The sequence below is a fragment of the Rhinopithecus roxellana genome, chromosome 11 (genome assembly GCF_007565055.1).
Source record: "Rhinopithecus roxellana isolate Shanxi Qingling chromosome 11, ASM756505v1, whole genome shotgun sequence".
NCBI lineage: Eukaryota > Metazoa > Chordata > Mammalia > Primates > Cercopithecidae > Rhinopithecus > Rhinopithecus roxellana.
The window spans coordinates 124,123,085-124,147,838 of record NC_044559.1 but is presented as its reverse complement, the minus strand read 5'-3'; the positions used below and the strand labels follow the sequence as shown (position 1 = coordinate 124,147,838).

The window sequence follows — 24,754 nt, the reverse complement described above, 5'->3', positions numbered from 1 at the left end:
AATACAAAAATTAGCTGGGCATGATGGCGCGTGCCCGTAATCCCAGCTACTCCGGAGGCTGAGGCAGGATAATCACTTGAACCAGGGAGTAGGAGGTTGCAGTGAGCCAAGATCGCACCACTGCGCTCCAGCTTGGAGCCAGCAAAACTCCAGCCTGGAGTCAGCAGAACTACGTCTCAAAAAAAAAAAAAAAGAATTATTACCTATCATCAATGTTTTAAAATTACACGTAGAAGGAAAAGGCAGTACAACATTGTAAATGCTGTTTTTATTAATTCTATGAAAATCTTTAAGCTTCCTTGAAAGCCACGTTTGTAACTGCTGTGTTCTTTCACCTAATTCTCAAGCCCTAGAAGGCAAAAATCTGGCATCTACCCAAAGAGAAGCACATCAATCAGTTCATCTTTGTTTAACTGTTTTAAACAAAGTTTCAGTGATAACATCCTTTTTAGCTGACAAAGTATTTGTCTCCCATGGGTAACATTTCACTTCTTATTCAATGGGTATAAAACATTTCCATGAAATATAGAAATGATATATTTTCCTCTTTTGATTGTAATTTAGTTCAGACAATTGTTAATAGAATTTGATAACTTTTTAAGAAATCTTTTTTCTTCCGCTTAGCTTTGAGAGAGCATATATTTTGTAATGTCTCATCAGAGTGACAAACTAACTGTGGACCATACGTTTCAATGTTGAAGCGTTGGTGGTAGAAACGTTTTATCACTCGAATCCATCTGTCTTTTCTAGGAAGCTATGTTTCTTGCAGTAGACAAACTTTGAATATAAATTAGGAAACTTTGAGAACTTACTTTTAGTATTTCATCTGAATACTAAGTAAATATTAAACCCTGTCTTTTAACTGTATGGTTATACTATGCTTAGACAATACTTTTAAATGAATATTTACAAATGTATTATTTTTCCTAGGAAACCTAAGAAAGACAAAAATTATCTTTCCCCAGAGAAACTAGGTTCAAGCAGAGCTTTGCTGGGTTTTCGTTGTTGTTTTTTGTTTTTTTAATGAAACTGCAGTGAGCTCAGTTCCTTCCAGTGCTTCAGTCATTTTCTAGTAATGAGAATTGCATTTAAAGACATTCAGTGACTGTTTCAGGCATGATACGGAGTGTAGGAAAATCTCTAAACTGAAATATTCACAGGATGGGGATATTCTGCTTCATGGAAATGTTTGCAGTGGTGTGCTATAGTCAGCTCCTGCTGGCTTGTTAGAGCCTATTGTTAAATTTTCAGGCCAGGCATGGTGGCTCACGCCTGTAATCCCAACACTTTGCAAGGCTGAGGCAGGTGGATCACTTTAGATCACGAGTTCAAGGCCAGCCTGGCCAACATGGCAAAACACGATCTCTACTAAAAATACAAAATTAGCCAGGCATGGCGGTGCACACCTGTAATCCCAGCTACTTGGGAGGCTGAGATACAAGAATCACTTGTACAGGGGAGGCGGAGGTTACAGTGAGCCAAGATTACACCATTGCACTCCAGCCTGGAGCCACTGAGTGAGACTCTGTCTAAAAAAAAAAGCCGGGCGCGGTGGCTCACGCCTGTAATCTCAACACTTTGGGAGGCCGAGGTGGGAGGATCACGAGGTCAGGAGATTGAGACCATCCTGGCCAACACGGTGAAACCCCGTCTCTACTAAAAATACAAAAAATTAGCCGGGCATGGTGGTGGGCGCCTGTAGTCCTAGCTAATCGGGAGGCTGAGGCAGGAGAATGGCGTGAACCTTGGAGGTGGAGCTTGCAGTGAGCTGAGATTGTGCCACTGCACTCCAGCCTGGGCGACAGAGCGAGACTCCGTCTCAAAAAAAAAACAAGAAAATTTCAGTACCTTTGTGAGCTGATTGTAAAACAGCCATTATTAAAAATTAAATGTGTGTATACACACACATACACAATTTATGTACACATTAAAAACAGTACTCAAAACTCATAATTTCTAAGTATTTTCTCTGTGCTCTGTGGGTATTGGCATCTGTTTTGTCTGTATGCTGTATGCTTACTACGTGTGTGTCTTTCCAATTCTATGATCAGCAAAGTCACCTTGGCAGCTTGAAATTGGCCATGGTGGAAGTATTTACACCATGAGAATTATCGGAACACTACACATCAGGGCTTTTTCATTGTTTTCCCCTGAGGACTGTTTATTAAATATTTATTAGCACACCACTGATTTTAAGCTAAATGAGCACCTGTGAGCTTTTGCATTTGATAAAAACCTGTCTAAAATGCGTTAGGACACTTTTCTCCTTAAATGTTTAGAGCGTGCTGAATATCATTGTTCTAAGTGCTGAAGAAGATCTTTAATACTTGAGATTGCTATAAATCTCAGAATAATTATCTTAAACATTACAAGATCACCTCTTATGAGATGTCAAAAGCATACCGTTTCCAGGTCAGTTTTATGTAAAATGCCAAATTATGAATTCTTTATATAAGCTCGAAATATTTTGTTTTACTGCAGCTGCCACTGGTGACATGCCAACTTACCAGATCCGAGCTCCTACTGCTGCTTTGCCACAGGGAGTGGTGATGGCTGCATCACCTGGAAGTTTGCACAGTCCCCAGCAGCTGGCAGAAGAAGCAACACGCAAACGAGAGCTGAGGCTAATGAAAAACAGGTGAGATGTTTCACAAGGAATCAGTAACTTCTAGAACACTTTTAAAAATTACAGTTTTCGCTGGGTGCGGTGGCTCACGCCTGTAATCCCAGCACTTTGGGAGGCTGAGGCAGGCGGATCACGAGGTCAGGAGATAGAGACCATCCTGGCTAACACAGTGAAACCCCGTCTCTACTAAAAAATACAAAAAAATTAGCTGGGCGTGGTGGCAGGCGCCTGTGGTCCTAGCCAGCTACTCGGGAGGCTGAGGCAGGAGAATGGCTTGAACCTGGGAGGTGGAGCTTGCAGTGAGCCAAGATCGCGCCACTGCACTCCAGCCTGGGCAACAGAGCGAGACTCCATCTCAAAAAAAAAAAAAAAAAAAAATTAAATAAATAATAATAATAATAATAATATATTAATAAATAATAAAAATAAATTCCAGTTTTCAGCCAGGCGTAGTGGCTCACGCCTGTAATCCCAGCACTTTGGGAGGCTGATGCGGGCAGATCACAAGGTCAAGAGATTGAGACCATCCTGGTCAACATGGTGAAACCCCGTGTCTACTAAAAATACAAAAATTAGCTGGGTGTGGTAGTGTACGCCTGTAATCCCAGCTACTTGGGAGGCTGAGGCAGGAGAATCACTTGAACCCGGAAGGCAGAGCTTGCAGTGAGCCAAGATCGGGCCACTGGACAGCAGCCTGGGTGACAGAGTGAGACTCAGTCTTAAAAAGAAAAAGATTACAGTTTTCATAAGCTGTTTCTCCCAAGTTACATGCCATGTGGCATTTCATGTAGGTTTGTGCTCTGTGTGTGTTATTAGTTTGTCTTCTAGTCAGAATTCCTGGCCATTAACTATTCCATCAGCAGGAATTACATCCCTATCTTGTAAGGGTAGTGTTCAAAAGATACAGTAATTTTTTAAAATAATGATTAAAGGACTTCATGAGAAACAAAGAGCTATTTTGTATTTAGTATTTGCTTTGTGAAGTAGGTGATAAGTCGAATTTTTTAGCTTCTCTGAGCAAAATAAATTGAAGTGTAAGTGAAGCATTTCTTTTTGACATTTTATACATATAGTTTCTTTTTGTCTATTTTGTAACTTTTTTCTTCTATTACACTGAAATACATATTTAATATGATAAATTCTAGTCAAGTGCAAATACAAAATAACAAAAAGAATTAAAATCATCCACGGCTTTAATCACTTAGGATACCTCCTATTATAGTCTATGTACTTCTAGTCAGCTGTCATTTTCTCTCTCTTTTTCTTGCTCCATAACTGTAATTTTATTTTTTAAGCGACATATTATAAAATGCTATTTTCTAAAACTTTTTAAAAATTAAAACATAAAATTTTATTTAACTTGTATATTATTTCTTGGTTTAGTTTTTATTATGGATAATGGTGCAAATTAATCTGATTTTCAAAAGGAACAGAATTGTCTTAGAGTTTCCCAGTAGTCTTGTCACCTTAGTCCTAAGTGTCAAATAATGTCCTCATTGTGTGCAGCCAGGACAGAGGCTCAGCAGTGTTATCAAGGGTCCAGGCTCCCTCTCCCGGCTGTGTCATCTTCAGCATGTATCATTCATTCTCGTGATCACAGCGTGGCTGCTGAACCTCTAGCCATTGCCTCAGACAGGAAGAAGGAAGAGCTAGAGCCAAAAACTGGGGCTAGCTGAGGTCTGGCTCAACTGCAGACGTTTCCTGGAAGACCCTCCCAGCAATTTTCACCTACATTTCATTGGCTAGAAATAGGTCTTTAGTCCCTGGCTGTATGGGATTCTGAGAAAGGTTTATTTTCGCTTTCTAAATCTCAGTTTCAGAGCAAGACAAGAGAAAAGCAGATGATACCTGGCTGTTAGGTTGCTCATTATCTGTTTAGCAGGTTTTAAGTGCTTTATTCTACTGTGTCTTTAATGCTTACATGAGAGTAGGTGATTATTATGCCCAGTTTACGGATGAGGACCAGAAGTTCAGAGATGTTAAAGAATAAGTTGGTTAAGATCACATGGCCCAAACTGGGCAGAACCAGGGCAACCAGGCAGTCTTTATTCCAGAGCCTGTCCTCTATCCCAGCATCGGGCACCCCGAAAATACCCCATGATAACCTGCAGATTTCACTTCCTGGGAAAGTGTATAGGCTTTAGTCGTTCACAGATAGATCTCTTACATATTCTCTTTTTATTCTTTGGTTGGTATCTATATTCGATATTTCATTATATCGCATTTCTGCCAATCCAGCAACAGTTTTTATTTCTCTCCAGCCTTGTCAGAGTTTCTTTCTTGCCTTGCATTTCGTCTCCATGCTGAGAATATGCTCAGATACATGCAAGCCTGAAAACTGAGCTCACTATTAATAGAAGAAACAGGTGTTTTCCATGGCTGAGGAGTACTTAGGAATGTACCATCTACTGATATGATCAGGGAAAGCTTTGTGCCTGGAACATTTTGACTCTAGTAATATGTGTGTCTGTGCGTGCACACACACACATGCACACTCAAATGTAAAATATGAAGTATGAATATTTATAATAGCTTGGTAAATAAAATGTTTAAAGACCCACAACACTACTATTAGGTCTTTAAATTTTTCATTTAATGGTAAGCCTGTTTTGTAAAATGACTATCTTCCTTCTAGGTCTAGAATTTAATATAATTTACTCATGAAAACCTTGGTATTCATAAATGAATTTCAGTTCCTTTGTGGAAAAGAGTTGAATTATGTTCCCAAAGTGGCAAATGTGTGTTTGGATTTATTCTTAACTTTTCCAATTGCATCATTTAGATTAAATTAGTCACTATAACGTTCAATTCAATTTTACATTTTAAATTTTTTTTGTTAACCAGCTGAGAAGTCTGAGAACTTTGTTCGTTCACAGGGTGAGTTCATTGTTCCTGGCTAGGAAGCAGGGGTTGATCTTTTCCTGCAGTTCGTTTGGATTGAAGGTTCTTTGCTGACTCTTGCTTCCACAGTGAAAACACAGATATCCAGTCAGTGAGAGTCAGCTATCTTAAAAAAAAAAAAAAAAAAAAATCACGTATACATCACCTGTGGTTCAGGATGCTAATTGGCATTATGGAAACTGGCGTTTAGACATTCAACACTGCTTTTGTTAACCTATTTGAATGATAATATATGTTTCAGTATAGGCTTTTTTGACATGAAGGGTGATCTACCTCAAAAGCAGTTATTCTGGAATTGAATCCTCCAAAATGAGGCCAATCCAAGGGTATCTTCTACAGAGGAGTTAAGGGAAGTGGTTGCCATCCCTCCCACCCTGAAAAAAAGAAAAAGAGAAAATGTTGGCTCTACTTATTGTTTTGGTGGGGTTATATATGAAAATGACTAACTCAACTCATCTGTTTGTGTTGTTGCTTTGGCTACTGGTCTGTTCCTTCATTTTGGGCTTATTAGTGCTTTAAAATTCAACATATTGGATATTAAATGCATGTAATTAGGAAACAGTCTTGAAATATGCCCGGAGTTACTCAGTAGCTTCTTTTTTATAATTTTAATTGTGGTGGTCTCACATTTGTGGGTTTAAATTGTCTGAGTTATTGAGTGTTGTACTTTGTAGCCCCCCTCTAATTTTCAGAAGCACTGTCCATTTCATTTCGGTTTATAAAAATGCACATCTTTTGTTTATTGTTATGATTTATCCATGTTGTGTTTTCTAGCTAATAAACTGTGTCTTGCAGTCACAATTGATCTTGTTTTCCTGAGATTTAGTTTTGAAGACTAAAAATTTCCGGTGTTGATATTTAAGGTTTTTGAAGATTAATTCTTATAATCATTTTTGATCACATAAAATTAACTCATTATGTTGGAGTATGTGCCTTTTGAGAGACAAAAAAATTAAGAGAATTGAAAGGATCTATAAATGTTTTTGTAGAAATTCCACTTGGGAATGTGGTCCTATTGTAGTTTACTGAAAACAGTTCTGGTCATTGTTACCAGTGGAATGTGTGCCCTAAGAAAACACCATTTGTGATGAATGCTGGGCAAACTGTGTTCTCAAGTCATTCCTGTTGTCTGATGGTTACCTTACAAAAAGCATGTACTTGGTTATGTTTGTTATGTGGCTTTGTACAGTCCTTACCTAGGATCGATTGGCTGTTGAGTTCGGGGGGCAGAAGTGCACTGACCCACTGTGGATTGTGTTGGAAGGCTGTTCCTGTAGTCATTTGCCTTGTGTTGGTTCCAGGGAAGCTGCCCGGGAGTGTCGCAGGAAGAAGAAAGAATATGTCAAATGTCTTGAAAATCGTGTGGCTGTGCTTGAAAACCAAAACAAGACTCTCATTGAGGAACTCAAGGCCCTCAAAGATCTTTATTGCCATAAAGTAGAGTAACTGTCTTTGACTTGGACCTTGTTTACTGTGAACTCTAATCAAGGCAGGAGATGCAGCAGTCCTACTTATTGCCATGTGGACTTGTGGAAAGGACACGTGTGACCCTTAAGAATCCAGTTCGGATTAGTGTTTGAAATTGAATTGGGAATGTTGTTCCAGGATGTGGAATGCAGCTGTGATCACACTTACCGAGCTTACTTTGACCTGTTTGTCAATAGCATGCAAAAAATGCTTTGTTTGCCCTTTGCTTCTGCTTTTTTCAGGGAAGCTGCCAAAGAATGTCGACGTCGAAAGAAAGAATATGTAAAATGTCTGGAGAGCCGAGTTGCAGTGCTGGAAGTCCAGAACAAGAAGCTTATAGAGGAACTTGAAACCTTGAAAGACATTTGTTCTCCCAAAACAGATTAGTAGAAATATTTAACTATGAACTGAAGACAGCATGTATAGTTGCTTTTGAAGGAATACAGTATATAGCTGGCAAGAATGGTGGCTTCTTTTCTTTGTATCATTCATCTTCTTTAATCTCTTAACATTCCTAAAATGCCTCACTGTACATAGTTAAGTCATAGCTATAACTTCAAATTTTTTAAAAGAGACAAACTAAAAAATGTATGTAACAGATTCTTAAAATGCAATATTTGTAAGGCTTGTTCCAATGCCACATACTTGCAGCTCCCATTCTCTGTGTCATCAGTAGTGTCCTATGCAATAAAATTATTTGCAGGTCTTTAAATCATTTTAGGAAAGGATGATCAAAAATAATGCATCCAGCAGTACAATTAAAGTAAACCACAAAAAAAATACCTCAGGAAAGAATAGAAAGAAAGTCTATCTAATGACATGCCTATATGAGAATAGCCTAGATATGAATATATGGCATTTGCAGATTTTTATATTAGTTGCTTTGTTAAAAAAAAAAAAGAAAAAAAAGAAAAAAAAAGATTGTATTGCTGTCCTTGAATGCCATAGTCAAAGGGAGTTTTTAATAGAACCATGTTGGTTGCACTTTGTAGTGTTTGGTGCTCATTTAAGTATCTGAACATTTACTACAGTTTTTAACTGTATTGTGTAACATAAAAGATCTTGCAGAAGTTCTTAGTGTCGGTTTAATATTAACTAATGAAAGTGATGACATATTTTTTCTATCTGGAATGAGCCTGTTGGAATCGCATTGCATACCGTCCGGGTACAAGTCAGTTTCTACACTGGGTGCTGATCCTTGCACGCACCCTTTCTACCATCTCATGGTGGGGATGGCCGCAGGTTGTGCACCCAAAAGAAAAAAATGGCCGTTAGCGGCCTTCGTGATGGCCTGAGACTATCTGTAGGTGGTCTGGAGCTGTCTGACTGGTGGCCCCCTATTTTGCCATTTAGCGAACAACCGCAGAAATTTTAAAAACAAAAGCATCCCAAGATTTTTTCATTTCAAAAAGCCTCAAAGTCCACATTAGATCAGATATCCTGCTGTCAGCACACTCAGCTGAGGTTCATTACAATCAAAGCCGTGGTGTGATCTACGTTTCATCTTGTTTTAATAATAAAAAGCTTCAGGAAACAAGCCCAAAGCCCTCACCACAGGATGCTGTGTCCCCTCTCATTCCCTGACATTTCTTGATTGTCTGCTGCGTGCTGGATTCTGCTGTGTTTCCTACTGTGACTTCTGCTTTAAGGATGTCCCTGCCCCACCCCGCAGTTTCAAGAGTAGATCTGGTCAGTGTGGTGGGAGATAGAAAATTGGGAGCTGGTTTGTGGAGCATCCAGCTGCTGCTTCTCCTGTACCATTGGAATTCTTTCCCTTATCTGTCACTCCCAGCAAGTATGGCATGTCATTGTTGGCTTTCTTTAAAAATATGTATTCTCCCTTCAGAGTCGGAGCTCTGAATTTTCTTTTCTTTTTTTTTAAGACAGTCTTGCTTTGTCGCCCAGGCTGGAGTGCAGTGGCGTGATCTCAACTCACCACAGCTTCCACCTCCCGGATTCAAACAATTCTCCTGCCTCAGCCTCCCAAGTAGCTGAGATTACAGGCATGTGCCACTACACCCAGCTAATTTTTCTATTTTTAGTAGAGATGAGATTTCACCACGTTGGCCAGGCTGGGCTCAAACTCCTGGCCTCAAGTGATCCACCTGCCTTGGCCTCCCAAAGTGCTGGGATTACAGATGTAAGCCACTGCACCCGGCCTGAATTTCTTTTATCTCAATTTTTGTCTTCTCTTCTACAGAGAAGATGAGGAAAGAAGACAAGGAAGAAAAAGGAAAGGAAAACTCCAGGTTTCAGATGCAGGACAGTAGGGCCTTGCACTCACTGATCTGCCCAGTCAGTCGCTGTACATCAACGGTGTGGCTGGGGTGGATGGACACACAGAGGGGACACGAGGATCAGCAGGCAAGATGTACAAAGTTGGAGATGATACATGCTACATGTTAGAATTCTAGAAAGATGCAGCTGGGGGTTAAATAGGAGACTTCATGTGGTAAGTGGATTTTGAACTGGGCCTTGAAGTGATTGACAGTGCTGGGGCATGGGGTGGGTATTTGGGGAATACAGACCACACACACTGCTCCAAGGAGCTTGGGTCTGGAGGATGACGGAGGCCAAGTTCTCACCCAAGAGTTAGTTTCATTTGAAAATTGGGGAAGACAGACTGAATGTGTGCGCGTGCATGTGTGTACTCTAGTCTGTAAAAGAGGTTATATTATTTCAGAGGAAAGGGACTCTATCCAATTTCTTGGGACCACCAGCAACAGAAGTCCCCCTTCCCAAACCCAGTGGTTTAAACAATAAGGAAATATACTACCTTGCAAAACAAGAAGTCCAGTGGTAAGAAATTCCAGGCTTGCTAATTTAGTGACAACAATGTCATCACTACCAGACCCTCCCTCCTCATTTTTTTCCCTCTACCTGCTGGTTCCCCTGACCTAATATTGCTGCCACAGTCCCAGGCATCAGAAATGGGAAAGACAACACCCTTTTTGGAGGGTACTTTTTTTTGTTTTTTTTTTTTGTTGTTGTTGTTTTCTTGAGACTGAGTCTCACTCTGTCGCCCAGGCTGGAGTACAATGGTGTGATATTGGCTCACTGCAACCTCCACCTCCCAGCCCAAAGACTGGGCTGAAAGGCACTGGGTTGCTCATGAGGATCCCACCCCTAGGGTTGGGGAGCTTCCAGGCTCTGGGGAAGCATATGGCCATCAATGTCAAATAAAACTGGGCTTCTGGAAGAATGGCGTGTAGACACGGGACGTCTGGCGCTGGGACTGAGTGAGCGCTTACCCTGTTCAAGAAGTGAGGAACAGCTTGTGAGAGGCTGGGGCTTGAGCCACGCTCCCAGACATGCACGGGAACTCTTATTCTTGTTCATGAAATGTATCCCTGAAACCAAGCTTCTGCTACCAAAATAGCACCATTTGACAGCAGTGCTTTCAGCCTTACAGCAGACACTGCCTACAACCTCTCCCTCAACAGAACCAGCAGTAGGGGAAGCTTTGCAGGGGGAAACGTTGCACATCTCACACACCCGTGCGTGCAGGATCCACAGCGCTCCGCACACCCGTGCATGCGGGATCCAGAGTTCTCACTGTGTGTGTCTTTCTTTGAATCCTAAAAGTTTCAGAATCCGGACTGCTGGGTATAGAAATTACTGCTCCAGGTTTAGGGGACTGCCTACCTTCTCTGTCCTGTCTAACTAGGTACTTCAGAATGCTAAGTCATGTGAGATGGGAACATTAAGGAAATGAACTCCTGCTAGTATTTAAACGTGTGTGACCATGAGGCATGCCTGAAACTGAGAACATGGACATCAGCAACATACTGTGCATGAATGGCGGCTGTTTCGGTGCCAGGTGCCTCATTCCTTGTTCAACCACACTTCTCAGTTTTCTTCATATATGTTTATGTCCAAAACATGCTGTTTCCCATGTGCCTAACAGTACAACTTTAAAAAATATGATTTGTGAAACCAACTTGATTGTTCTAGTCTACACCAAAAATAATTAGCTTGCTTTGACGTGTGAGGCAGGCATAGCTGTTACCAGTTGGCTGGCCATAATGCAATGACTGTCCTATGGTGGTATACCGTGGTTCTCAGAAGCTCAGATGTGTCAGGCTGGAGTGCAGTGGTGTGATCTTGGCTCACTGCAATCTCTGCCCCCTGGGTTCAAGTGATTCTCCTGCCTCAGCCTCCCAAGTAGCTGGGATTACAGGTGTGCGCCACCATGCCCATCTAATTTTTGTATTTTTAGTAGAAACAGGGTTTTGCCATGTTGGCCAGGCTGGTCTGGAACTCCTGACCTCAAATGATCCACCCGCCTCGGCCTCCCAAAGTGCTGGGATTACAGGCGTGAGCAACCGTGCCTGGCCATGCTTCATCTTTTCTAAGATCATCTTAAAGACATAGACTTGATTCTGAACTACTCAAGCATGGTATATTTTAATCTTTATGGTTTGTGGGAAGGTTTTTCTATATAAATCCATTTTCTTGGCTGGGCATGGTGGCTCACGCCTATAATCCCAGCACCTTAGGAGACTGGGGCAGGAGGATTGCCTGAAGCTAGGAATTAAAGACCAGCCTGGACAACATGGTGGGACTCTGTCTCCACAAAAAACAAACAAACAAAACATTAAGCAAATTAGTCGGGCATGGTGGTGTCCACCTATAGTCCCAGCTACGATATATACATGATTTATTGATCATGTTGCCTGTATCCTTAAATTGTCCCATCTTCAGGGCTATGTGATGCAGTTTCCAGAAAGCGACATGGGAGTCAGCATGTTCATTCACTCCTTCAAGTCAACAAGTGAGGCTGCCTTTGTAAGAAGTCCAGAAGGAGAGAGGGCAGCTTTGGGACCTAGGGCTGTGGCAACCCTCACACCAGCACCGTCCTGGGCTTGCTTTCTTCCAGCTATGTATGTAGCTCCACGGATGCTACAGCCATGCAGTCATGGCAGTCAAGAATAACAGCTACTGTGTACAGAGTGCTCACTCTGTGCCTAGGGGCTTCCACATTTTATTCTCCTAACAACTCTCATTTTGCAGATGAGGAAGCAAGGTTGGAGAAGTTCAGTAGCTTGCCAAAGGTCACATGGCTCAGGACCAAGCGCAGAACCAGGACAGGGAGCCTCTGTCCTGGCGGCTCTCACCCAGTCTGGACCCAAAGGCAGGAAAGTGATAAGAAACACTTGCTGGCAATGACTCAAGCAGGTGGTGGCTGCAGAGAGAGCTCTGTGGCTCTGAGTGGCTATGTGTGGGAACACCCAGACCTTCCTGTTCAAATGCACAAAAGCACATTTTCACTTCTCTCTGGTTTTTCAAATCCCTGATGCTGATCAGGAAAAAAATGACTTTACAGTTTAAGGACTAAGGACTAGCTAGCTGTTGGAACATCAAAGTCACAGTTATGCTTATTGAAATAGAATCTTACAGCTAAAAGAGGTCTTGCCGGTGTAATTTTTTTATTTTTATTTATTTATTTTTTTGAGACAGGGTCTCACACTCTGTCACCCAGGCTGAAGTGCAGTGGTACGATCTTGGCTCACTGGAACCTCCGCCTCCCAGGCTCAAGCGATTCTCCCACCTCAGCCTCCCAAGGAACTAGAACTACAGGCACAAGCCACTACGCTTGGCTAAATTTTGTGTTTTTTGTAGAGACGGGGTTTCGCCATGTTGCCCAGGCTGTTCTTTAATTCCTAGGCTCAAGTAATCCACCTGCCTCGGCCTCCCAAAGTGCTGGGGTTACAAGCATGAATCACTGAGCCTGACCAACAGGTGTAATTTACTCCTTTAATTTTATAGACAAGAAAACCAAATTTCAGGCTGATTTACTTAAATATTGCCAGCTATTGACAATAGACTAGAAATACTCAGATCTCTGAACTAGTGTGATAATCTTTGGATTTTCAGCCAGCTTTTGTGCAGCATAGCTTTCTGAGGAAGGATATGTCCCTGCGGTTTGAACGGACGGAAGCTGGAAGGAAAAACCCCATCATTTACTATGCAAAAGTCCAGCTGGTCTCTGTGACAGCTGGAGGACACAGGGACTCTGCCAGATCTATCTCAGCCACCTCACTTTATGAAGGATGCTTGACCTGTGGTTCAGTCATTTTCTAGGACAAATGGCTGTTAACAAGGTATGTGAGAGCTCTTGCTTTCAACGTTCGTGGAGCTCTCAGAAGTGCTGACTTACATCAGACCAGTGTCAGGCTTGACTTAGGAACGAACTTTTAAATTCTTACCTTTTAAAACACAGTTCACGATTGATACACTCCTTTTTTTTTCTTTTATTTCTTTCTTTCTTTCTTTCTTTCTTTCTTTTTTTTTTTTTTGAGACAGAGTCTCACTGTCGCCCAAGCTGGAGTGCAGTAGTGCAATCTCGGCTCACTGCAACCTCCGCCTCTCGCGTTCAAGTGATCCTCCTGCCTCAGCCTCATGAGTAGCTGGAACTACAGGCGCACACTACCACACCCAGCTAATTTTTGTATTTTTAGTAGAGATGGGGTTTCACTGTATTGCCCAGGCTGGTCTCGAACTCCTGACCTCAGGTGATCCACCCGCCTTGGCCTCCCAGAGTGCTGGGATTACAGACATGAGCCACCGTGCCCAGCCACTACTGATGGACTTTTGAGGAGGTAAGAAGCCCAAATAAGGAGGCTGTGGATGAAAGTGGGCTGTCCCGGGAGAGGATAGCATGAGTGTGCCCGTCTATGTCTTCTGTTTTGTGTTCCATACCTCTGGAATTTTCATTCAGTAGGTCTGGGTATTTGTATTTTTAACCAGTTCCTTGCATGTTTGTTTGTTTGTTTGTTTTTGAGACAGGGTCTTGCTCTGTTGCCAAGGCTGGAGTGCAGTGACACAATCACAGATCACCTCAGCCTCCACCTCCTGGGCTGAAGCAATCCTCCTGCCTCAGCCCCCGGAATAGCTGGGACCACAGGCATGTGCCACCACCACGCCAGGCTCAAGTTCCTGGCATGTTTCTGAAGCACTCTAGTGTTGGAGGACACTGAACTGTATGATCTAGGGTTGGGCCTAATTTTCCTTTAAGCTATGTGTGCTCTTACCCAGCATTTATCCAGCACAAAGACTGTTTAATGTCACAGCCACAGCGCCACCTAGTGTATGTGTGACTTCCAAGCGACTTATTTTCTTGGAAATAGTCCATGAACATTTCAAAACTCAACGGGTGGTATTTCGTTCCTGCAAGGGACTCTCCAAGTGTATGCCAAGCCCTATGGGGGCAAGGGAGTAAGGGCAGTTTTTTCTGATCTGATTTGGTAAATTATATTCAGAGTAACTCTGGGGAGTCTTGGGTTAACTGTGGGGAAGGGAAAATAATTTGACAAGGTTTGGGAATCTAACTTAAACTAAAGATTCTTCTCTAAGAGTACACAGTTACTTGCAAATAGACTGAATTATTTGACATAAGAACTGTAGACATTACTTCCAGGCCACATAGTTTTAGCAAGTAAGTGACTTTAAAATGAATCCATCTTTTCTCAGTAAAATTACCAGTTTTGCTTTAACTGCATATGATGGTTACTTTAGGTGGTTAGAACGTAGTGGAAATGAGGCCAGGCGCGGTGGCTCACACCTATAATCCCAGCACTTTGGGAGGCCGAGCCGGGTGGATCACTTGAGGTTAGGAGTTCAAGACCAGCCTGGCCAACATGAAAACCCCATCTCTAATAAAAATACAAAAATTAGCTGGGTGTGTTGGCACGTGCTTGTAGTTCCAGCTACTGGAGAAGCTGAAGCAGAACAATCACTTGCAGTGAGCGGAGATCGTGCCACTGCACTCCAGCCTGGGTGACAGTGTGAGGCTCTGTCTCAAAAAAAAAAAAAAAAAAAAAGACATAGTGGAAAAGAGTCAAAGTGTTTTACGTATCACTCAGACATGGCTGTGGGTGGCATTTTAGTTTTTATCGTAACCTGTGATCACAGTGTTGGCCTCATGGGAATTGGATGAGCATAACCATATCACTAGAAGTTTTTGACAGTTCTTGGAAAGTAAGTATCATTGACTGTGGGAGAGCGGTGATATTTTCATACTCTAAAAAGTATACATATCCTGTTGCTTAGTAATGCCGAGATCAGCATCTGTTTTGTTATTGTAGCTTGAAATATCATGAAAATGTAATCGGAGGTGAAGGTACTGATGGCATTTAGCAATTGCTTAGAGGTTAGATTAGTCACATGGTAATGATTATTAGATTAGATGCCTTTGAACAGTTTCTATTCAGAGACTTTTGATACAATATATGATATTATGAATAAGATAATGTTAAAAAGTCCAAATTTTAGGACATTAATCCATCTCAATATTAATTTAAAAATAAATACACATACATGCATACTTCTTTGGTCAGCCAGAATTTTTTTTTTTATTAGCCTTTTCCTCACATAACCAGCCAGTGTTAAAATAGATTTGATGTCATGAAGGTTGCAGCTTTTAGGCAGTATAATTTCTTTTCCTGGCATGCATAGTTCTGTATTATGTACATGGTTTCATTCATCCTTTTATCCAGATGTCTGAATTGATGTGACCCACCTGGATTTTATTGGAGTTTAGACCTAGAAGGGTAGAAGACAAATCTACTTTATCAAGGGTATAACATGCCTAACCTATTAGTCTTTCTAGTCAAGTAACCTGACTTAACATCATTAAATGCTGGGTTGCTGTTGCTCCAGGAATACAGGATTGTGGCAGTTTGGCGGGCAGGGAGGGGAAGTTGGAGTACGAGCAGAAGATTTCCTACAGGGAACATCCCATGTAACAACAGAGAAAGAAGACTGGGTTGCTGGAGGGGCTTAGCAGAAAATCTGCGGGGACTCTTCCACAGCTGGTATAGACTTCACCCACCAAAGGACATTGAGATTAGCTGTGGTTTCTTAGGGATTTTCACTACAATCAATTACTTGAATTCTTCTAGAGCATTTAGTATCCCAGCCACCCCTGTTTCATGATTTTGATTTTTAAAATGAGTCAGATAGTGATTACCTATGTTCTTAAAAATCCATCCTGGATAAAAAGAACTACAGAAACAAAACAAGAAAGCCCAAAGCTACAGGCGCTGTGAAGAGCAGAATGAACAGTGGGTGTGGGCTTGGCTCGAGGAACCATGGCTGACAGCCACCAGACCTGGGTTCTGGTCCTAGCTTTTCTGTTAAAACTCCCTGTGTCACTTTGGCAAGGTCACTTGCCCTCTGTTTGATTGGGAACCTCTGTTTTCTCCACATTGACCTTGACATTTGTGACACTGTGATGAAATTCACAGTGAAATGTTAATTTCAGAGAAGAGTTCATCAGATCTTATTTTTTCCTTCATCCCTGTGAACACAGCTTCTAGATTCTTAGTACTCAGGTCATGAACCCATAAAATTGTCTTTCAGAATGTCTTCAACATCAATATTTTTAATAATCCATTCTGAGGATTGCCCAGCATTTAAGAGAAAAAAGGTCTTAGGCTGAAACTAGCCTGTGATGAAGGCAGGGACATCTACTTTGATTCTGGTAACTAGATTAAGATTTTGACACATGAAGACTTGGGCAAATTTTGTTTTACTTATGTTATTTATAAATGTGCCAAAACTGTGACTGAAAATTTTCTACCACAGGAGTTAAAATGAGTCAGATAGTGATTACCTATGTTCTTAAAAATCCATCCTGGATAAAAAGAACTACAGAAACAAAACAAGAAAGCCCAAAGCTACAGGCGCTGTGAAGAGCAGAATGAACAGTGGGTGTGGAATGAACACTGCCCTTCTCAACCTAACAGGGCCGCACCAAGTTAACAGAAATTATCACTGGCTTAGAAAAGGTTGTGGTTTTCAGTGTACATTAGGAGGGTTACTGTCCCATAACCCAGTTTATTATTTAAATATTCTTGAAAGAACTGAAGTAATGAAGGGAGAGGCTATATTTTCCTTAGAAGATTTTTCCATGTTATTTGAAAAGTTTTATTGACACTTATTTTTCTTAGCAGAAAAGCAATCCTTATTAAATTGTACCCAACGATAAAATGATAGGATCAATCATGATCGATTTGAATAGCTGATACTTGAAAATATTTCCTTATTCCTGATGTTTGATAACTTCAAGTCCCTGAGACCCAGAACAAAGGCCTTCTTGTGAAAAGGCAGCTACATCTAGTGGTTGGTGGCATTTTCATTGGAAAATTTGGTTTATGAAAAAAATCCTTCATGGCTGTCTTTGCTGACATTCTGTGGTTGTACAGAGCATTACAACTAATGTGGTATGTATTTGTAACTTAACTGAGGAATAACTTCTACACCATAAAACTCACCCATTTTAACTGTACAATTCAATGATTTTTTAACAAATTTACCAAATTGTGTAATCATCACCACAATACAGATTTAGAACATTTCCATCACCCCAGTAAGATTATTCATTCCCATTTATAGTTAACCAATAATTTTATTTTATTTATTATTATTATTATTGTTTTTCTTTTAAAGACTAGGTCTCACTCTGTCGCCCAGGCTGGAGTGCAGTGGTGCAATCATAGCTCATTGCAGCGTCAAACTCCTGGGCTCAAGTGATCCTCCCACCTCAGCCTCCCGAGTAGCTGGGACTACAGGTGTCCGTTGCCATACCTGGCACAGTTTTAAATTTTTAAATAAAAATAATGCTCAGGCTGTTCTCAAACTCATGGCCTCAAACGATCCTCCCACCTCAGCCTCCCAAAATGCTAAGATGACGGGTGTGAGCCACTGCATCCAGCCCCTGGCCAGTATCTTGATTGTAGCCTGTGAAAGACCCTTAGAGGACCCAGTTAAGCCAGGGCCGGATTCCTGATTTACAGAAACTGTGAGATAATAAATGCTCTGTTAAGCCTCTTAAGTTTGGGGATTGTTATGCAGCAATATGGAACTAATACGTCTACTTGCCAAGCTAATCTAGCAATGTATGCAACTGAATATCCAATCTGCCAACAGCAGAGACCAGTACTGTGCCCTTCAGTGGCACTGGAGAAGAACCAGCCACTAGGTGGCAAGTCAGTGACAGGGACCCTCTTCCACCTTGGAAGGGACAGAGACAGATTGTCTGATCCTCTGGCATGGGATACCTGGTAACATCACATCAGGCCTGGGACCCACGTTACAGCAAGGGAGGTGGGGGAGTGGCCCAGGAACATAGGATCCTGTAGGGAAGCCATAGAACAGCGGACCTGATAGAGGCACGGCTGAAGTGCCCACTCCAGGGCAGGACTTTCAGGGGATGAGGTGCCATCCTCCAGGACACAGGCTGCACTTTAGAGACCTTTACGCAGTGCTCAGTGGGAAGAATGCCTGGGCCTAGGGACCAGAGGCCCTGCCTGTCTCATCCCCAGGGACCAGTTGGGAAAGGAATTGGCATTTCCCATCTCTGTAAGTTTGGGTTCTGCAGGTCTAAAGGGCCTGGTCCCAGGAGGACACTTTTGCCAGGGGAGGTGCCACTGGGGCACTTAATCTCCTTGTGCCAAGGGACCTTGCAGCAGGAAGAAGAGTCACCCTCCTAGTGGCACTGACTGGCCACCATTACCAGGAGGAGGAAAGGCTTCTGCTGCAGACTGGAAGCATATGTTTGGCATCCAGGCGATCCATGTGGGCACTTCAAATGCAGTGACCCCGGCTGAGAACAGCAGATGTGCCAGCTGAGGGATGGATGAATGGGGAACAGATGTAGAGGAAAGAGACAAGGAGTGTGGACTGCAGCCTGAGGCCAGCTGTGGTGGGAAGGGCTGTGGTTTGTCCTATTAACCTTCCTCTTCTAAATTCTCCCATAGGCCAGGTGTGGTGGTATACACCTGTAGTCCCAGCTACTTGGGAGGCTGAGGCAGGAGGATCCCTTGAGGCCAGGAGTTGGAGGTTGCAGTGAGCTATGATGGCACCATTGCATTCCAGCCTGGGTGACAAAGTGGGATCCTGTCTCTAAAAAAAGAAAAAGAAAAAAACACCCCCAGGAGGAGGCTCCCCCACACTCCCCAGAACCTCCAAGGAGCTGCTCTCTTAACCCTCTTAATGTATGTGACTGAGCAGCTGGCAGGCAGGGGTGGCTGTGGGGAAGACTGGGACATCCCCCGCTCCCCTGCCATAAAGGATCTTGCCCTTAGCTGCTGGGAGTGCTGTCAGCCCACAGCTTTCAACTCAGTCCCTTTGGGTGCTGCCTCAACCGATGCTCACAGGTCTGTATCCAGCAACGGACCCAGGTGGCCCCACCAGACAACACCTAGGGTCGATCTCGCTCCTGAGCTCCCTGTGGGGTCAGATGAGGTGGTCATTTGACCAGCACAGGAGCTGTTTCTCCCTCCACCCACTCTTGGACTCTTGCCTTCCCAAGAGCATCCACAACCCCTGTGTGCATGCCAAGTCCATCTCAGAGCCCACTCTCTGGCAGCAACCTTGTGCTGATCAGTGACAAAACTTAGACAAGCTGGGCCATTTTTCTAGAAAATCATAAATTTCTAAGCCAACTCAAGGGAAAAGAGAAACCGTGAACAGTATAAGCATTCACAAAAATTAATTATGCAAAATAACACCAGGGTCATTCAGCTTTACAAGCAAGTGCTATCAGATTTCAAGGTATGGATTCCTGTCCTAGAAAAAAAACAGTTACAGAAAATAGTAAAAGAAACCTAACTTATGAGATTTGTAAAACATTTGTAGTAAAATTGGGAAAGTCCAGTATAAAAGAAAATGTGTATGCTAATCTAATTGATAAACTAATATACAAAAGATCTAAATAAAGTGTTAGTAAACTAAACCCAGATATATATTTAAAATATTACAGTATTATCAAGTAGGGTTTATCCTAGGGATACACATTAACAGATTAACATTCAAAAAGAGAAAGAAAACATATTTCACTAGATGCAGAAAATCATTAGCTATGGTTCAACACCCTTTCTTGTTGTCAAAACATTTATAAGACAAACTTCTTGGCAAACCAAGAATAGATGGTGACATGGTTTGACTGTCTCCCCACCTGAGTCTCAGCTTGCATTGTAATCCCCATAATCCCCACATGTCGAGGGAAGGACTTGGTGGGACATGATTGAATCATGGAAGTGGTTTTCCCCATGCTGTTCTCATGATAGTGAGGAGTTCTCACGAGAGCTGATGGTTTTGTGTTTGACAATTCCTCCTTCACACACGCCCTTCCCTGCTGCCTTGTGAAGAAGGTGCTTGCTTCCTTTTTGCCTTCCGCCATGATTGTAAATTTCCTCAGGCCTCCCCAGCAATGTGGAACCCAGCCATGAGTTAATTAAACCTCTTCCATTTATAAATTACTCAGTCTCAGGTATTTCTTTATAGCAGTGTGAGAACAGACTAATACAGATAGGAACTCCCAAAACTTGACAGTGTACAACCAGCTTTCTTATTAGTGTAGTTAGAAGCATGATTCAATATTGTAATGAAGTGCCTAGTTAGTGCAACAAGATAAGAAAAACAAAACAAAAAGAACAAGTGGTCATTATTTACAGATTAAAATGTCCATATACAAAGTTCAGAAGAATCTGCAGACAAAAGGTTAGAAAGCAAAATAAAATTCAGTAAGTTTGCTAAATAAAAGATAAATGTGTAAATTAAAATTTAATAGTATTCCTATATACCTACAAAAAACAAGTAGAAATTGAATAGTAAAAAATCATGTTCATAACAGCAAAACATATACACAGCACCTAGGAATAAACATAACAAAGGCTATACAACAATTTTACAGGAAAAATTGTAAATCTTTACTAAAGGACACAAAAGAAGGCCTAAATAGAGAAACCATGTTATAAATGGAAAAGCTCAGTATTCTAAAGATGTCAGTTCTGAAATCAATCTATAAATTCAATACCACCCCAATCAACACCCTAACAGGGCTTCTTTTTCCATAGAACCCAGCAAACATCTCAGAATTCACAGTGAATTGTGAAAGGCCAATATGGTGACTGAATCATGGCTCCCATGAAAATGGCCACCTGTTAAAGGCTGGACCTGTGGATATGTTACAATAGCAAAAGAGACTTTTCAGATGTGATTAAATTAAGGGACTTGAGATGAGGAGATTATCCTGGATTATTGGGTAGGCCAATCACTAGGGTCCTTCTAAGAGGACAGTGGGATGGTCAGAGTGAGAAAGAGGCTATGTGACCAGAGGAGCAGAGAGAGAGACCAGAATATGCTGCACTGCTGCCTCGCAGAAGGGGAAGGAGCCACATGCCCAAAAATGTAGGCAGCTTCTAGAAGCTGGAAAAGACAAGGACATGGATTCTTCCCAAGAGTCTCCAGGAGGAACACAGAGCTCCAGAGCTGCAAGAGAATAAACCTGTGTTGTTTTCACCCCCTAAGTTTGTGGTAATTTGTTGTAACAGCAACAGGAGACTAACACAGTAAAATATAGTCAACTGACTTAGAAGAATAAGGAGAGAAACTTGCTTTCCAGGTATCAAGACTTTCTAGAAAACGATTGTGATTTGAGTAATATGGAACAGATGCAGAGTGTGAGACCAATGAAACAGAAAGGAATGACAACCACTTGCTGAGTACGGTATGTCTGGAGCTGGCGTTACAAACCAGGAGGAAAAGAACAGACTGTTTAATAAACGGTGCTGGATAACTGCTTATGCACATGATAAATTAAATGAGGCACATACCTCATTTAATAAAATACATTCTGGCCAGGTCCAGTGGCTCACACCTATAATCCCAGCACTTTGGGAGGCTGAGGCGGGTGGATCACTTGAGGTCAGGAGTTTGAGATCAGCCTGGCCAACATGGTAAAACCCCATCTCTACAAATACAAAAATTAGCTGAGTGTTGTGGTGTGTGCCTGTAATCTCAGCTACTCAGGAGGCTGAGGCAGGAGAATCGCTTGAACCCAGGAGGCAGAGGTTGCAGTGAGCCGAGATCATACCACTGCACTCCATCCTGGGTGACAGAACGAGATTCCATCTCAAAAATAAATAAATAAATAATAAAAATACATTCTATCAATCAAACTTTAAAACTTTTGAAGGAAATTAGAAGAATGTCTATATCAGGATTAAGATTTGTTGAAAAATTATTGAAAAGCTCAAACAATAGAGAAAAGTCAGGTAGAGATCAACTATGTTAAAAAAGAAAACTGCTGTATGACAACACCATAACAAGGGTAAGAGACAAACCACAGACGAGAATATGTTTTCATCACATAAAACTGGCAGAGAATTATTATCTAGATATAACAAGAACTAGCCTAATTTTTTTTTTTTTTTTTTTTTTTTTGAGACAGAGCCTTACTCTGTTGCCCAGACTGGCGTGCAGTGGTGCGATCTCAGCTCACTGCAACCTCCACCTCCTAGGTTCAAGCAATTCTCATGCCTCAACCTCCCCAGTAGCTGAGACTAAAGGTACCCGCCACCATATCCAGCTAATTTTTTTTTTTTTTTTTTTTGTAGTTTTAGTAGACAGGGTTTCACCATGTTGGCCAGGCTGGTCTCGGAACTCCTGACCTCAAAGTGATCTGTCCACTGTGGCCTCTCAAAGTGCTGGGATTACAGGTGTGAGCCACCGTGCCCGGCCTTAAGAACTAATATAAATTAATAAGGAAAAATACAACAATCCACATGCAAAATGGGTGAAAACTGAATGTTTACAAAAGGGAAAAAGCAATGAATAAACAGGAAAATATGCTGAATCTTTCTTGTTTTAAGGAAATGAAGTTTAAACAATAATTATCATTTCATATTCAGCAGATGGGTGAAAAATTATAATACCACCTAGTGTTGGGAGGATAGGGAGGAACAGGGACTCATACACTACTAGTTGGAATGTAAATTGCATCTTTATAGAGAAATTGATCGCTATCTATCAACCTTGAAGAGGCAGGTTTGTTGGGAGACCTCTTAGGTTTATATCTGAGCGACTCTCAAATAAGGAGGCTGATACAAGGAGACTGTTTACTGCAACAGTGTTTATAATAGAAAATTTTAGCCGGGCGCCTGTGATCCCAGCACTTTAGGAATATGAGGCCGGTGGATCACCTGAGATCAGGAGTTCGAGACCAGCCTGGCCACTAAAAATAAAAAATTACTAAAAATACTACTAAAAATACAAAATTAGCTGGGCGCATGCCTGTAATCCCAGCTACTCAGGAGGCAAGGCTGGAGAATCGCTTGAACCCGGGAGGCGGAGGCTACAGTGAGCTGAGATTTTAACACTGCACTCCAGCCAGGGTGACAAGAGCAAAACTCTGCCTCAAAAAAAAAAAGGATAAAAGAAAATGTTGGAAAGAACCTAAGTGTCCTTCAGTGAAGAAGGGTAACTGTAGCTTATTCATACAAAGGAATGCTATTCAACAGTTCAAATGCATGAATTACAGCTACGTGGGTCCAAAGGATCAATGCTGGACCGTGTTTCCCATAAGAAAAAACTGCAAACTGATCTAAGAGTTATACCATTTGTGTTAGTTTTACACTCCTAAAATAACACTATAGGCCAGGTGCAATGGCTCACGCCTGTAATCCCAGCAGTTTGGGAGGCCGAGGCGTGTGGATTGCTTGAGGCCAGGAGTTTAAGACCAGCCTGGGCAACGTGGCAAATCCCCTTCTCTACTAAAAATACAAAAATTAGCCGGGTGTGGTGGTGGGTGCCTGTGGTTCCAGCTACTCCAGAGGCTGAGGTGGAAGGATCCCTTGAGCCCAGGAGTTAGAGGCTGCAGTGAGTCCAGACAGCGCCGCTGCACTCCTGCCTGGGCGAAGGAGTGAGACTGTCTCCAAAAGAAGAAAAAGAAGCCAGTTCTGCTCACTTTTGTCCTCTCTGCTGCCTAGCTTGCAAACATGATGGCTGAGGAGGATCCAGGCCGTCCTAAATTACAAGGTGACCTTGATGACAGGTCACACTCTGAGGATGGAGAGGCAGAAACAGCATCGTAAGAACTCCAGCGTGGCTTTTATGTGAAGCCGCCATACTGGCTCCTGAAAGGGCCCCCTATGTCGGAGCTGTTAATATGAGAATAAACTCTAGTATTCAAGCCACTCTCATGAGGTTTCTGTTACTCCTAGGGGAATGCAACTCCTAACTGACACAGCTTCCGCATTGTGGAGTCTGACCTAAGCAGATCTGTACTGTGATTTTAGTGATTCAGTTTTACCTTTGGTCCCATTATTCTGAATGTCGGTTGGGGTACGTTTATTCACAAGACTGCAGATTGCAGACTCCACCACCACCCGTGAAGTAATAGAGCATGCATTTGAGATTTTATCTAGAGTTTTTTTTTAATTTTTAAATTTTTTTTGTAGAGATAGGATCTTGCTGTGTTGGCCAGGCTGGTCTTGAATTCCTGGCCTCAAGTGATCTTTCTGCCTCAGTCTCCCAAAGTACTGGGATTACAGGTGTGAGCCACTGTACCCAACCTATCTGTAGTTTTTTAAAAAATATTAAGTAAAGGGTTGACAACACCGAGTACAATCCCTTCTGTAGATAAAATATACCCAAATGTTAATATCATATCTCCTTAAAATACATTGAAAACACATACATTTATTTTGTAGCTACTATTATAAGGTGGGAAAGTTTATATATTTTTTGTAGCTGGCACCAGAATACTTTTGAGAGGAAAAAAAAAAAGAACCTGTTTCTGTTGGGAAATCTATCGGTGTGCTTGGGGTGGAAGCTGCTTGCCTAGAGCCTGAGCATTGGCTGCCCCCAGGGTTGAAGAACTTGAACACTCCCTTTAATTAGAGAGTAGAGAATTTCGTAACTCCCAGGGCTCCTTTTTGTGGGAGGTGGAAGTGTTAGGTGGGATTTGCTGTG

At 42.0% G+C, this 24,754-nt stretch overlaps 2 protein-coding genes across 35 annotated transcripts in view; one reads left to right on the top strand and one right to left on the bottom strand.

The window, feature by feature from the left end:
• The window catches only part of CREM (cAMP responsive element modulator), an 86,132-nt gene extending 77,582 nt beyond the window's left edge, over positions 1-8,550 (top strand). For 22 of the 34 annotated variants that reach the window (XM_010389392.2, XM_010389405.2, XM_010389398.2 and 19 more), the window contains 2 exons: positions 2,482-2,638; positions 6,829-8,550. In XM_010389392.2, coding sequence (XP_010387694.1) covers positions 2,482-2,638; positions 6,829-6,973 — 302 coding nt within the window. In that variant the 3' untranslated portion in view covers positions 6,974-8,550. The remainder of the gene's footprint in view (positions 1-2,481; positions 2,639-6,828) is intronic. The other 12 variants (XM_010389406.2, XM_030940859.1, XM_010389397.2 and 9 more) reach the window with 1 other exon arrangement.
• Positions 8,551-15,324: 6,774 nt separating this feature from the next.
• LOC104682677 (translation initiation factor IF-2-like) overlaps positions 15,325-24,754 on the bottom strand; it is a 230,986-nt gene continuing 221,556 nt past the window's right edge. The window contains exon 10 of the mRNA XM_030940174.1: positions 15,325-15,538. The gene's annotated coding sequence lies outside the window, so the exon portion shown is untranslated. The remainder of the gene's footprint in view (positions 15,539-24,754) is intronic.